This window comes from Rhodnius prolixus, unplaced genomic scaffold, assembly GCF_049639745.1.
Source record: "Rhodnius prolixus isolate KJV_2025 unplaced genomic scaffold, Rpr scaffold_5, whole genome shotgun sequence".
Classification (NCBI taxonomy): Eukaryota; Metazoa; Arthropoda; class Insecta; order Hemiptera; family Reduviidae; genus Rhodnius; species Rhodnius prolixus.
The window spans coordinates 8,488,500-8,504,333 of record NW_027411624.1 but is presented as its reverse complement, the minus strand read 5'-3'; the positions used below and the strand labels follow the sequence as shown (position 1 = coordinate 8,504,333).

At 30.9% G+C, this 15,834-nt stretch overlaps 1 protein-coding gene across 3 annotated transcripts in view; it reads left to right on the top strand.

The window, feature by feature from the left end:
• Positions 1–14,048, top strand: part of LOC141458431 (cubilin) — a 159,706-nt gene extending 145,658 nt beyond the window's left edge. For 2 of the 3 annotated variants that reach the window (XM_074136392.1, XM_074136391.1), the window contains exons 8-15: positions 14–242; positions 1,419–1,615; positions 2,563–2,791; positions 3,273–3,493; positions 3,987–4,169; positions 4,254–4,383; positions 5,662–5,846; positions 7,074–14,048. In XM_074136392.1, the coding sequence (XP_073992493.1) occupies positions 14–242; positions 1,419–1,615; positions 2,563–2,791; positions 3,273–3,493; positions 3,987–4,169; positions 4,254–4,383; positions 5,662–5,846; positions 7,074–7,294 (1,595 nt within the window). In that variant the 3' untranslated portion in view covers positions 7,295–14,048. The remainder of the gene's footprint in view (positions 1–13; positions 243–1,418; positions 1,616–2,562; positions 2,792–3,272; positions 3,494–3,986; positions 4,170–4,253; positions 4,384–5,661; positions 5,847–7,073) is intronic. The other variant, XR_012460941.1, reaches the window with a different exon arrangement.
• Positions 14,049–15,834: the final 1,786 nt, after the last annotated feature.

The following is a 15,834-nucleotide window of genomic DNA, read 5'->3' as shown; positions in this document are numbered from 1 at the left end:
TCTTAAATTTCAGATTTTATTGCTAAAAATGATGGAGAGCACATACGAGGCTCTGAATGTGATCAGAAAATTTTAAGTAAAAAAGAGTCGAGTGGTTATGTGTTCAGCCCTAATTATCCATTTCCATACTTATCTAAAATCGTATGTCGTTATTTTATTTATGGTATGCAGGACGCGCAACACTTAGAGCGAGTTCGCCTGAATTTCTTAAAGTTTTTTATCCCTAAAACTGATAAGGGAGAGTAAGTCATTGTTATTTTTGCCTCTATTCCTTAATTTTTCTTATAATGTTGATTGTTTTAAAAAACTACCGAACTGACGCAATATATCATCAGTCTTCAATAACAAACATTGAAACTATGACGTCTGAAACATTAACCGAACATAATCCTACTTTCAGTACAGAAAACTCAAGGACTAGATTACTGAGAGAAATAGAAATCAGCTAGTGTGGAAATAAATGAAAGCACTCCTGTCAGGATTAGCTGTCCATCTGGGTTATACATGAAACGAAGCTAAGCTTAACCAGAGCTTGATTCTATTAAGTTTATTGAAATAAAATCATCTAATCAGCTGAACTGGCAAATCTTCACAGAACAATAACACAGAAGAGTAACCCTGAGAGAGACACAACTGGTCGAATTCCCGTATAATTCTTGAGCTTTTAGGGTGCCAGTAGGGAACGTCTCTTTCGGTGAGCAACTGCCTAGAATAGTTTTTATGAATAAATGTGCCTTGCGCTTCGAAGAAGTCGTGAGTTTGCAGCCCATATTGTGTGCAAGAATTAAATCAGAACTTCAGGGGCACATATCAGGTCAGGTTGACTGAGATTACGCAGAGGAAATTTAAACTTCTTCTTAATTAAAAGTCTCTTCTACTCCACGGTGTGGTCGTTCTTTTTACCAATTTCTTTCATCCATTTCAGACTCTTCGAGACCTGTGAAGCTAATATGTATTGTGATTCTGGGTTCATTCCCGGTCTTAGGCCTTGGATTTTATTTAATGGTTATAAAAGAAATTTACAGTAAAGTATGTTTGCTAGTCGCCTCCGTCCACGACACCTAATTGGTAGTTGGATGTAAAGCCGGCCTGAAAAAATAGGCAATTACTTTACTTTATTCCGGACTCTTCTCTTCGAAATCACCGCTGGGACAATCCTCCCATGTGATTCTTGTTCTTTCTGGTGCCCTTCACCGCTGTATTTTTGTTTCTTAGTTAAACCTAAACCTCATGGTTCTTGAACAAGTACATAAACAAATACTATTAAACTGACAGCACCGTAAATGAATTTACTTAAAATGGACATAATTAATGATTAGATTTTAACAATTGCTTTATCTGGTAATACAATGCATTTGAAAAACATAAAAATTATCCATTCTAATCATCAGTAATATGCCGCATTTATACATTTACAGTTGTAGCGACGGTTATTTGAAGTTATATTTAAAAGGCCAAGAAGCGACAGATTCTTATGAAAAGTTTGACCATGAACTGTGTGGAGAAGAAAGCCAGCCCATTGAAGTGGTCTCAGATGGTCCCAGACTGGTTATGGTATTCAGTAGCGGCGATAAAGTGGGCAGGGGATTCAAAGCGAAATACACTTTTGAAACAGGTAAACAGTACAGTAATTTTACTGAATAGTAGTTTGAAAGACTCGTTAATACAATAATGACTTTTTAGAATTACCAATTTGTGTAAAAAAAGATGTCAAAATATTTTTATTAAAATGAATTAGCATTATTAAAATTAGGGTCACTTCTCGTAAGAAGTAGTTAAGGCTCTATTTCATAGTGCACAACATTGGATTCACTGGATTGTTGACAATAGCTTATAATATCCTAGCTAATGTTATTATATTATACGGTTATTGTATTAAGTCTAGTTTCGGATTTCCATCCATCAAACGTAGATTTATTTATTTTATTTTATCTTTCTTTTTTTTTGTTGGGAATTCATGTTTGTTTTCGTCTGGTGTTATCTTTGTTCACTTAAATTTTACTTATTTATGAATTTGTTATATGATTAGAATCATTAATATTTTATTTAAAATTATTTCGTAGTACAAAAAAATTAAGTACATAATGTATAACTAATTCAGTTTTTACTGTTGAAATTAGCGGACCTCCCATTAAATACAATTCTTAAACATTACACTTGTACTAATCAAACAGGACCTTTAAACAGATACTAGATTTCATTAATTCTATTTCATTATTTTTACAAAATATTTTGCTACACATTAACATATTGCATAACACTCATCACACCATGTAACCTCCCTCACTCAGTCAGCTGGCGAGAGACGGTAAGCGAAGTCGAACGTTCAGCTGCAAACTGAGTAATCTATTTTGTGATAATGAATAAAAGTCTGAAACCGGTCAGGAATACAGTAAAAATGATTGCTACCACGGATAAAATCAACATGTAGACTTATTAGAAATTAAAAATTTTTCTCCAACACAAACTTCAAATAAAATAAAAAAATCTCAAAATAAAATTGAGGGGAAAGCAAACAGTTACAGCGTGATATTAGTGTTGTTTTTTATTTTAATTTTTCAGAATACCGGATACCTGGCACAGCGGCACCAGATGGCACATGCACGTTTACATATAGGAGTTCCAGTCGTAAAAAAGGGGAATTCAATTCGCCCAGATACCCTTCAAACTATCCCAGTAGAACTAATTGTACTTTCACATTTATAGCAACGCCGAACGAGCAGGTCTCCTTGGTATTTGATCATTTTAAAGTGCGGGCTGATTCAGCCAATGGCACTTTTGGCTCTTATGGGTATGTACTTTTTTTGAAATTTTATATTGTTTTGTTGAAGTCATTCTTATTATTGGTTCTCATCATTCTCTCATAAGTAGAATAAAGCCTAAGCTTTTTTCTTGTAAGCTAATGTGCTGTAAAAACGCAAGTGCCTCTAAGCAGCCTTCAAGTGGCCTATGCTTTTGACGCCTACAGTTAATTGAATGAACTAATTTCACTTTAATCCACCAATGTTTTTACTTCGGGATAACGATTAGCAAGGAAACTCTTTTTAACGCGCAACACTTTAACTACTGGAGTTACGACGAGCTAAACTTATAACACAGTATCTAGCTACACTGCTCCATGAAGCATTCGTTTTCCTTCAGATTTCCTTCACTTAAATAATTTTTGTAAAAAATCTTACGAATAAGTATTATTATGTTTCGCCATATTTTTTATGGTTGTTTAAGAATAAATCTATTTGTATGTTTATATATATATTTTGAATGGTTTATAGCGCGGCAATATGTCAAGAAGATTGGTTGGAAATGTACAATATTTATCGTGATGAAACGCAGAAATTGATCGGCAGATATTGTAGCATGACAGCGCCTGGACCGCTTGACTCGAACAGAGGAGCTATCGGTCTGAAAGTTGTCCTTCACACCGATCGGGAAGAAGTGTCCAGTGGATTTAAAGCGAGATATTCTTTTGAAAATGCAAAGTCAATTTTTGGAGGTAAGTGTTAAATTTCTACAAGTAGGTATAAAATTAATTTCATTGTAAATATAATAGTGTCTGAAGTAAATCAAGTGAAATTGAGTTATTGTAATTCAAATTGCGAAGCTGCCTAATAATTACTTAGGAGGGGGGTTCCAGGGTTGATTTAATTCATCATAGAACAAAAGATCTTACACGGAAACTGGAGACCTCATGTGGTGAGCAAAATATGAATACTTATGGAATCATCGGATTTGAGGTCGGAAAATTTTTTAAAAATTTTGGATTCCGATGGATTTACCGATATTTAATTTTTAATTAACTTTTTTACTTTTTAATTTTCAAATTTTAGTCCTATATTTATTCAAACGCTCAAATGGCATGAATTAATTTAAAAAATTAATTTAAAGGTGAGTACAATTAATTTTATTTGGCTAATTTTGGTGGAATCACTTCCTCTAAGAGAAATTCTTTGGAATGTTCGCAACAGAATTTGTACTTAATGTTGCAGACTGTGGTAGTAATGTGAGTAGCAGTCACTATGGAGTGATAGTGAGCCCTAATTTCCCGCAGAACTACGAAGGCCCTACAAAGGGTGCCGCCAGTAAAACATGCAACTGGTATATTAACGTCCGCCCAAATCACAAGGTCCTGCTCAATTTTGAGCATTTTGCCGTCGAGGGTGATGCAGAAGGTTTGTTTTTTTTAAATCAATATTAAGATGAATTTTTAATTAAGTAAAAATAATATTTGATTTATGTTATGCTAATCTAATCAGCAAGGGGATGCCCGGCTGCTGTGGTTCGGTTGTGGTACACTTTAGATGGGCCTCCAATAGAACTATGCGGTGAAAAGAAACCTACGGATAAGTGGCAGTATATGTCCGAATCCAATTACGTCCGAATAAGGTAATTATTTTTGTTACAGTTTCAGTCGTTGTTTTATAATGACTCACACGCTAAGTGTTGTTTAGATTATTATTATCATAATTGATGAGTTAATGACTACAGTGATTCCATCTTCCTCATTGTATTGGTTCATTTGTAAGAGTTCTTAGAAAAACTTTAAAGAAGTATATAATAGACTAATTTCAGATCTTGCTCGAACACATAGGCAAAGATTTCATTCGTAAGATAACCTCCTTATTAAAGAAGAGATCTGTTAAATACACAATCAAATCCTACTAGACAATCTTCAATGAACGTCTAATGTTCAGAAATATCTAGTTTCAAAACAGTTCTGGTGAAAAAAATATATAATAAATTGGTGGGGTGTACTTTATAGTACACAAATACATTGGGTATAATCATTCTCTGATAGCTGTTCCTAAAGTAGTGGACGTTCCATTTCTGTACGTTAGAGTGCCTAGGTTCCATAAATTGATCCTGGGCATTTAGAGGAAGTGTTCGTTATATTTGAATGAACCTTTCGTCATTGTTTGAATCGTAAAGAAGAAACAGTTGAGAATTGCGTAGATATCATTAACCTCGTGCTTGAGGTATAACATAATTGATTTAATTTTTTGTTTAAATAATCTGAGATTCTTTCAAACTGTAATTATAAATGAAAAGACCATTATCCCAAAAAAGTAATTAAGTGGAAATTGACATAGATTTAGCTAGCCCACGCTTAGAAATAAGGCGAGAGAAGGAACAAATTTTGCACTGGGAACTATAAGGCCTACCTGTATACATATCTGACTGCTAGGATCTTTGTTTTAAGTTATCTACTATTTACTTTATGCAATTTATATTTTCAAATTCTATTTTAATTACATTTGGTAAATAATTCCAATTACATCTTTAGGAGAACAATAAAAGGTTCTTTTAGTTTAATTGTTAAACTTTGAACAATTTAGTGTTTACATTCCTCTGATTATCTCTTCCTTGTCATTTAACATTTATTCCTCAACCAACGCTATTATTAAGAAGGTGTCACTAGTAGAGGGTGCTTGAAAATGATGGAAATCTCTTTAAATCCAGTTTTCGTCTTCCGAAATAGTGCATCAGAAAGAAGTATCGTGGTTTAGAAAAGGAGATATTGCAGTTCAAAAAAGAACGATAATTGAAGGAGAAATTTTATAAAATCCTTATTTTTACTTTCTCCTACAATATTAGAAAAGCTATTCTACTTTTAATTAATAATTTTATAATTAACGTAATTATAATTGTTTGTTTTTCTTTCAGTTTTATTTCCGCTGATAAATCAGTAGGTGCTAAAGGGTTTAAAGCTGTTTGGACCGAAGTGGCCGATTCCGGTGAAAATTGTGATGAATTTCGCTGCATAAAAAGCAGTTTCTGCATAGCAGATAAACTTCGTTGTAACAGGGTCGCCAACTGTGGTGCTGATGATGCCTCAGATGAACTTAACTGTAAGCAAAGTTTCAATATTAAAAATTAGGATTCATTATATTGTGATGTTATACATGCTTTCCTCGTGAACTTCACGCTGGTTATATTTGAGTTCATGTTTTTTCACAAGTGAGTGAGAAAAATACGTTATTATTAACAATTTATATTATTGTCATAGATTGTTAAAATATAAAAAAACATCCCATCAATGTTGAAATCTTTGAAAGTAAATTCTAAAAGAAAGAATTCATCTAGAAGTTATGAAATGAAATGTTAAATGTTTCAAATGATATATTTACTAATTTCAATTAGCTTTACCATATATTTCTTTAGAATTTTAATTTATTGATATATTTTAATCCAGCTGGGATATATTCGGCACTATTTAGCGGTTCCAGCGTTTTCTGTCACTAACAAAATTGGTTACAACAAGGAGAATAATGTTAAGCACAGAAAGTACCCGGAATTGTATCGCCTGTCAAAATAGTAAAAAAACGGGAAGATATTTAGATTTATAAAGGTTTAGATAGAAGGAGACAAGATGTTTCTTTCCTTCCTGAACAAGACGCAATTCTGAGTTTTGGTGGCCAGTTATTTTTCACGAGAGTATTACAGAAATGTATGCTGAGGGACTTGGGAGAACGGATATCATTTCCTAAATTACATTAAGTTCAGAAGAACTGGAGAAGTTTGGCAAAGAATGTGCTTTCTCTTTCATGCATATTTTGTGGGGAGTTATGGGAGGATTTAACGACGAACTGGCTGCCATTATTCTGACGATAAGAACTGGGAAGTTGAGTACTTACTAGGTACTGAAAAGAAGAAAACATCTTCCTGGAATGTATCCAATTTCAGTCTATTTTAAGGAAAAGTTGCAGTGAGATGAGTGATGAATTATTGAAGGAAGCAGAATGAACTTCTTTTGGTCATCACCAAAAGAAGTCATCACCATCTAAAAAGTTCCAGGTGCACAAAGAATTTCTGGGTTTCGTATCATGATTTTTAATTCTTTGTGGAATTAATTTGATTAAGTGCGTATCGTCCATTTTTGGAATTGCATTGGATAAACATAGAGGGAGAGAGAGTCCAACTAATAAAACACTTCTCTCACTCAGGAACCACAATACGGATATTTCCTGCAATATCTTAAAATCGAAAATCTGACGTTACCTTCTCTTACTAATAGGGTAAGAGAGAATAAAAAAAAAAAAAATAGAAAAACTTATTAAAATATATTTCTGTTGCAGGCATAGTAGAAGTGGCAATGGAATGGTTTTGGCCTTGCGTAATCGGAGGAGTATGCGGTGTAGTCCTGGTGCTGGTGTCCGCTTGTTTGGTCTGTAGACGACTGCGACCTAGAAGAAGACGACCACACCATCTACATTTACCAAGGCCACCGCCACCTACATCTAGACAACATGTTTGCGAAGAGCTTGGACAGAGGTTTGCCAGTGTTGACAGTGTCTGATCCCTGCTCAATATCGCCACCCTAACTTCCGACACCATACACTTTCATTATACACTAATAGCGACTAAACTCAAATTAAAATAAATCTATTTTATTTAATTTTTTAGGGGGAAAAAGTTCTTGGTTTTAAAAGAACCTTTTTTTAAATCAATAAATGGTTCATAAATTAAAGTGCTTTATAAACATATAAATTAATCAAAAATCAACAAAATTAAAAAAGTAGGTAAACTCTTAAAAAAATTAATAATTGGGGAAAGATTGTTATCGATTCGAAACAAAAATATTTTTTAATAAAGAGAAAGGGGAAATCGTAATTTTTAAATCAATCTTCTTTTTGATAAGTGTCATTACCAATTTTTTTAAGTTTTTTCTAAAGTGAGAAAAGCCCCTTAATTAGACGGGTCAAATGAAAGATTAAGACAAATTTCAAATAATCGTTTGCGCTTGTAACTACAATTACATTAACTCACCTAATTACGTGGCCTCCATTGAAGAATAATGGACATATTTTCTTTTGAATATGATGATAACTATTTTAAAACATAGACGTAAAATTAATTTCTCCAGCCTGGATATAAACGTGTAGTTACCATTTTCACGGCTGAGCTTGCACGCCAAAATATCCATGCTTTTGTTTCGTTTTTTATTTTCACTTAATTTGTTCTTACATTTCGGTAGGGTTTTTGTTTACTGGACATTTGTTAACGAATCAAGGAAAAACTAATCTAAAATTTCAATATTGCTTAGTTATCAGAGAAATTAACCATAAAAACTGTTTTAATCTGCAGCATTTCCTGGATGAAAAATGCTGCTGAATGGAATACATGTGCATTGTGAATGTTCTGAACTGTGGATAGTGAAGTACTGGATTGCTTGGCCTGAAAGGTGCCTGTAAAGGTTTAACAGGACCCGAACGCTTTTATGACATCTTAGAAGTACGACTTGTAAGAATTATGGAAATTGTGGGTTAAAATTCCAAGCCTGAGGCAGGCAAAAAAAGTATACTTTTGGCCGAACGCCTAAATTTAAAGCTTAGAATGAATCCAGCATGGCCAAGAGGACTTTCAGAGGAATGTAGGCCTCCTGAAGGGTCGCTGCAGACTGATGAAGAGCATGCCAATGTATGTATGGACGGACTTGGCAAGCTTAGAAGAAAAGGAAGCTGCTCTGCAAGTGCTATAACATTTGATTAGCTCAGAGGTTGGCTCTTCGAAGAATAAAAAACCCATGCCTTCTTCACACGAGCGCCCCTTCGTCACTGTTCAGACTCCCTGTATCTAAACCAAAATGGAACCTTAGTGTCCGTGGAGGTAGTCTTCCTGGCCAACTCTTTAGAGTCCCTTTCAAGGTTAAGTGATGTCAGATAAGTCAGAGATTGTAAGTTGACGATTATTTGACGAACCACCTAAAACTAAAACCTAAAAATCCTTTCTGTTTCAAGATAATACGATTTCTCCGAATCCCCATATTATTCTAAAAATTATTAAAGTAATTTAAAATTTAAAAAAAAAAAATCATTTAGTCGGGTCAGAGCTTAATATTTTACAAAAAAATAAATACTTTCTTTTTATTTTTAATTATTTTGACATTTAGGATATAAATACCATTATGGCAGACATAAAATGTATTGTTGACAATAGTTACTAGATAAGTAGGCATTCACAAATTAAAAAAAAAATTAATAAACTTATTTAGGAATATATTTTGAATAATAAAACTTTAAAAAAATAAATAAATAAAATAAATTTTGAAAGATTTTGGTGTCGGAGGATAGGGGAATTTCTTCATAATGGCGAACATAAAAAAAGAAAACCCACATTCCCTTACTCAAGAAAAACAAAACAAAATAATAAAATTTAAGAGGCAAATTAAACGCCCGGATATGTTAATGGTGCATTAAAACAAAAAAAAGTAAAAATTAATTGAAAATAGCGAGAATATGAACCTCATAACTTTTGTATCTTATCGTTGATCGAATTAAAAAAGAATATATATATAAAATAGTAAAATAAAATTTTGCACATTAGAGCGTAAATTGAAAACAAAATATATGTATACATATATATATATATATAGTTTTTTTGGGGTTTCTTTGAACAAAATGAAGAAGGAAAAAACACGTCTCGACGGTTTGCAAACAAAAAAAAAAAAGGAAAACAAAAAACAAAAATTGCAAAAAAAAAAAAAAAATCAGAAAATGTGAACTCCAGGATATCTCCAAAGTGCACTGTGTCAACTTCAACGAATTCATTGGTCAGGCTTTGTGAATATGTGCTGTGCAGTTCTTGCTCATAATATAAAATAACATAAAATTACAAAACAAAAAAATAAATTAAATAAAAAAGACAGTAAATTAAATGTTACTGTTCTTTTTTTCTTTTGTATCTTTTGTTAATATATATATATATATAATAAATTAATGGACATTATCTGTATTATATAAATATTATTATAATAAAGTTAAAAAATAAAATAAAAATAAATTAAACTGTGCGAACTTATGGAAATTATTATGTTATATAGGATATGGTGAAAAATATGTTTAGTAGTGTTGAATATGAAAAAAAAAAAGCAAAACTAAAAAAAATATAAAGTTTACACAAAAACTGTCGAATGATTGATTGAAAATTGCATGATTTAAAAGAAGAAGAAATGTAATAGAAAATGGCTAGGAATTGTAGCATATAAAGGTAATAAAAAGTACATTTTTCTTTTAATATATTAAAAAGTTTTCACCTATATCTTCTGGTGAAATGTTTCAATAATTTATTTTATTTATTTAGTATTTTCTTTTTTTTTTAATGGACTAAATTGAAGTTTTTTTTTTCTTTAAAAATGACTGAATATATCATAATTGTTGTGGTATTCCAGGATTTAAAGAAGAATTAGGGGTATCCAGTAGGTCCGCGATTTGCTGAGGATCAGTATGGTTTCGAGGACGCAAAGAGCACTCGTAATGGAAAAACAAAAATTTAGAAAATTAAAAGAATCGACACTTTAAGCTTCGGTTGCCTTAACATCTTTGGTTTGGAGAGAAATAGGTAGACTCAGGTGGAATTAAGTTCTTCCCAAAAATTAGGTGATATATTTAAATTTAATTATTTTTTTTTTTAAATAGTTTTAATTTTATTCTTGAACTTTTCAATTCTGTAAAAGTCAATTGCCACTCTCTCTCTCTCTCTCTCTCTCTCTCTCTCTGATATTCTCTTTAGCCACCTTCCAATCTTCTATCAAAGAATGTTCTTTAGTCTCTTAGCCAGTTTTTAGGCGTTTCAAGAATGAGTAGGGTAGCTGTGGATCACACATCTGCCCAGCTTCTTGGAACTCTTTGGCTTCACAGTTATTCTTTTCTTTGATCAACTGGATTATAAAATTTAAAATATTGATTCCGGGAACTGACCAGGGTTGATTATAGTGAGTTGTTTTAGCTGTTAAATCTTTTAAGGCTACCCAGAATTCTAGGCATTGAGATGCTATAACGGCATAAGGAAAACACTATTTTTGTATGCAGTGATTTGTAAACTGTAAAGTGATTTTCACGGCTAATTGTTATCCTTTTGCGCATTTGTAATTGTTACGGTTGATTCTATTGAAGAACTAAAATAAAAAGATGGTGAATTCTTTAAACAATGTGCACAGGCAAAATCTTTTTCTTTTTTTTTCTTTTCTCCAAAATTTGTCTAATGAAACATTTCACTAGAAAGTGAGTTACAAAAATGTAAAACAAAAAATATATAACCTTCCTCCCAAGAAAACAAAAAATAAAAAGAAACATTACACTTCATTTTATTCAGGCCTCAAAGGAACTTTATTCAAAATGAAGAAAAATAAAACTTTAAATTGTCTTAAACTAAAGTAAATAAATAAATAAATATATACAGAAAAAAAAAAAAAATACAGTGACTTTAAAATAAAAAAAAGCGGACATGAAAAATTTGGTAGTTATTTGGTAGATTTATATATTTTTTTATTAAAAAAAAAGTAAAAGTCGCAAATTTTAAAATTGCGCGAAATTTTAATGAAAATTATTACTAAAAATAACAACCAAGAAACAAGGAAATGTTAAGGGGGGAAAAAATCAATGTATCAGTATTAACAACATGTGCCAATCTTTGGTGAGGAATTTAAAATCCAATTTAATTTAAAAAAAAAAAATCAAAAATATATTGTTTAACGTAATGTTTAAATATTGTTACAAATTTTTTTAATTCTCTATTCTTAAAACTTTCTCAGCCAGGGGTGAATTGTGACGTAAAGGAATAACTATTAAAAAAAGTATTAGTTCTAAAAATCTAGCCTATACACAACAGAAAACACAAACACATACACAAAAAAAATTAATCATTTTTGAAAAGAGTGAAAACACAATCATAAATGTTGTTTTTTGTTTTTTTTAAAAAATTAATAATAATTAGGTAAAATACTGTTGAAAAATTTAAAAATAAAATAACTTATATTAAATATATATATTCAAATTGTCATGTAATATATCGCATTGTATATTTAACCCACAAAAAGTGAAAAATTTAAGTAGAAATATAAAAATTATTAATAATAAATGAAACAAAAAAGTTATTATGTTATTATTGTTAATTTTGTAATTATAATAAATGATTATTATTAATTGTTTGTTTTCAATATTTTTGCTGGAATGAAAGCACAGAAAACAAAAACATTTTTTAAAAAAACACAATTTTTGTTATTGCCTTGCTTTTATAAAATAGATTTACATCACTAAAATAAAAATAAAAAAAAAAGAATACAAACAAATAATAATAAACAAAGAAAAGCACAATTATAGTAGAAAAAAAACCATCACCGGAATTCATTTCAAAGAAAAGAAAATTATGTTCACTATTATTCGTAAAAAAAATTAAAATTAAAAACTTACAAATATCACAATTACGATATTAGAAATTAAAATAAAATAATGAAAAATGAAAATAAATGTTAAATGTAATTTTTAGAAGTAGAAAAAAAAAGCATTATTAATTACTAAAATATTTTTTAAGTTTGGCCAACTTTAAAATAAACAAAATAAAAAAAATGTTAATAATTGTATTAAATGATATATATTTACTATGGTCACACAAAGAAACTAGCCAGAGGGAATAATAGATATGGTTGTGCTTTTCCCCTTATTAATTTTGTACTTCATCCGTAGGAATTGTTTTATGAATACTTTGGTTAAAGTTAGTTTAAAAATCATTTGTATAATGTAACATTCCCATGGATAGTCTCCATCATTTAGAAAGCTCTGCTTAGAGCTTAGCGCTTACCGAAAAAGTCCAACGAAGGCTTAGCTTAGATCTAACAAGCTGTAAACACGGTTTTTCTTTTTCACTTACAAGCAGCCTCGGACAAATCATTCGTCAGGTGATGGTTATGTTTTTCAGAGAAATCTGTTAGTAGTGTATTTAGAAGGCGGTGTTGAGCAGCTATTGGGATAACAGCTGCTTAAGGTACACGACACTTCAACAACCTGTGGAGGAAATAATTACCACGTATTATGGGCTTCCTTTTGTTGTTTCCATTGATTCGGCGGAAACTCCTCGCATCCTGAACTACATCATTGCAACATTTGCCTCACTAATTTTTTTTTCGTTTTTGATGTTATGTCTTACTTAGAAGGGTAGAGGAAAGCCGCCACTATCTCTACATAAAATCGCGCCGTATAGCCGGCCGATTGAGAAGAGTTGATCGCTCTTAACATAAACTGTTAATCTAAATTGCTCTTGGCAATTGTAATGCCAATTACGTTGCAGCTCTTATTTGAGATGATCATGTTTTCAAAGCGATCAAACATTTTGAATGTATTATACCTTATTCAAAGTGAAGAAGGTATAGAGTGGAAAAATTTTTTTTTTCTTCGCTAACCACTGACTCAAGTTTCCAACTTCAGCTGTTAATCTCTCTCTCAAAGCGTTATCGAAAATAATAAAAGCGAGAATGTTATCCCAAGGGCCCAAATTCCCCACGTTGTGACGTTAATCAATTCGTAGTCTCAGAATTTTATTGCTGCCTGAAAGCCGGTTTCCTATGACTCAAATCCAGGTGAAAGAACCGCACGTTCCATTAGCAGAGGGCATTGATAGCTTATTTTTAAGCAAAACTCACTCTTAAAGTGTATAGTTGTTCCCAATGGGTGATTTCAAAGCGAACATAACTTTTATTGTCCCAAGTTAGTTAGCTACAAGTTTTGGTGAAAGCTATTCTTTGAACTTCATTTTGTACCATTGGCATTGGTACTTTTTCAACTTACCTCAATGAATAACAGCGGCAATGAATGGCTGAAATAGAATATCTAGATAGTACTGTTCACAACCTATAAAAATTCTCTGAGCCAATTCTTAAGGCTAGCTAAATGTGCCCATCAAACCCAAGCATTGAGTTTGCAGGCATAAATAACTCAAGGCTCCTCATTACTAATTATCATAAATCTGTTGCATTAAAGAATTATTTTTAAGTCCTTAAAGAATTATTATAGAATTTAATAATTTTAATTATAATAATTTCATTTAAGAATGGTTATATAATGATTCCTGCGAAAATTATTTAAATTAACAAATAACAACAAATTCATTAACTAGACACCTTAACACCTAATAACAAAACTTAGTTGTCAATAAATGTTAGGCTCTTCCACAATAAATTCAAATTTTGTTTCCCCACCAAATCACACCTGGCACATACATATATGTTTATATAAAATTTTATTATGGCTAAAATAAAAAATGAAAAAAAAAAAAATAAACGTAAGGACTCTTTGAGTTATGAGCCTAAATTCTAACAACGATTGCATAAAAGAAAAAAAATAATAATAAAATTAAATCATCCATATTTTATTAATAAAATAAAAAATCATTTTCTAAGCATTAGTTAAAAAACAAAAAAAAGATTATTGTGAATTATGTATTGTAAATAAAACAAATATTGAAATATTAATATTAATAAAATTAATAATATTATAATCCCAGTTCATTATTATAAAAAAGAGTTTCTTTAGTACTAATAGATAATAAATTAAATAAAATTTAAATAATGAACATAATATATTGTGTTCTGTTCTCTTTAATAATTTTATTACGATTGTCAAACAGCCATATGTTATAAGATACATTTTATTAAAAAAGAAAAAAAAACTTGTTCCTATGCGCACATTAATTATTGAATATTAAACAATAAATTTTAAATCAAAATTGAAACAAGTTAAGTTAGGTTTAATTTTGATTGAGGTTTTTAGTGGATAACTTTTGTACTATTGTAAACTATTAATTTTTCGTTTAAAAAAAGAACAAAACAAAAATAAAATAACTAACAAACAAATTCACCCCTCCGTCAAAATTATTAGACATCGCATTTTAAATTAAGTAGCCACCTGGTCGTAAAATTTTGATTCCATCTGATTACAATGAATACAAATAGCTTTTTTCTATTTTTATATGAGCAATACGCAAAAGTGTCAGAAAGAAGAAGTCATATTCTGTTTTAAATTTTAAACTAACATTTAATTTTTTTTTTTTTAAAAAAAAAAGGGTTTATCTTTAAATGATTAATTCTTAGGGTAAAATTAAGTTTTTTTTATTTAATTATGACAGATTAAAGAAAGTGTGAAGTAAAACGCTCTGCAGAGTACTTGGCCATTTGCAATTTCTCTTATTTTTTTCTTTGTTTTTCAGATTTCGTTCATCTAAATTTTTCCTACAAATTTAGGGCCAGAAATACGTTTTGACTTCAAATCCGAGGGAATTTTGACTTCATATGGCTCTGAGTTCAGCTCTTCTAAGAAGAAAAATGTATATCTTTATGAGCTCCTCACCAGATTCATAATTCTGATTGATCGAATAGACATGACTGGGTGCCTAAGCATGGTGACACTATATAGATAATAGACTCTGTGGGTTGCGGTGCATAGTCGTTCCTAATTGGTCCCCGTGGAAAGGTATCAGTTATTAACTTAAAATTCATATCTATTTTACATTGATTTTAAAATCAATCCTTTAAAGGAAGAAGTTTTGAAGTACTGTACTTCTACTTAGAACCAATTTTCTTGTGAGAACCACGTGATGAAAATCTTTTGGTAAATTCTGCCCACGAAATGACTTACCGTAATCTCTAGGAGGAGACGATGGAAAGCACTATATCGCATTATTTCACAGACAGCAAACACTATCTCTTTCACAGAAGATTAAGGAGCCTGATTTCTCACGGATTTTGTTAGGTAGTAAAATTTACTATTAAAAGATATTTAATATCTTTTATATCCATCCCGGTTCATTGGATTTTAAGATTAATGCGAATGAACAAGGCTGTCAGATGAGAGTTTAGGAGTTCTATCTTAATTGTTTATTCCTCACTCAGTTCATGTTTAATTTCTGTTAGAAAATGTAAGAAAGCAGATTGGTTGGCTCCTGTAGATGCTAACGCTGAACAGTCATCCTTCCCTGAGATTTATCTAATTTCCAGGTACGATATGAATACTATTGTGAGTAATCAGCATCCGGTAAAACTCTAATTAGTGTACGTGAGTATTGATGCGT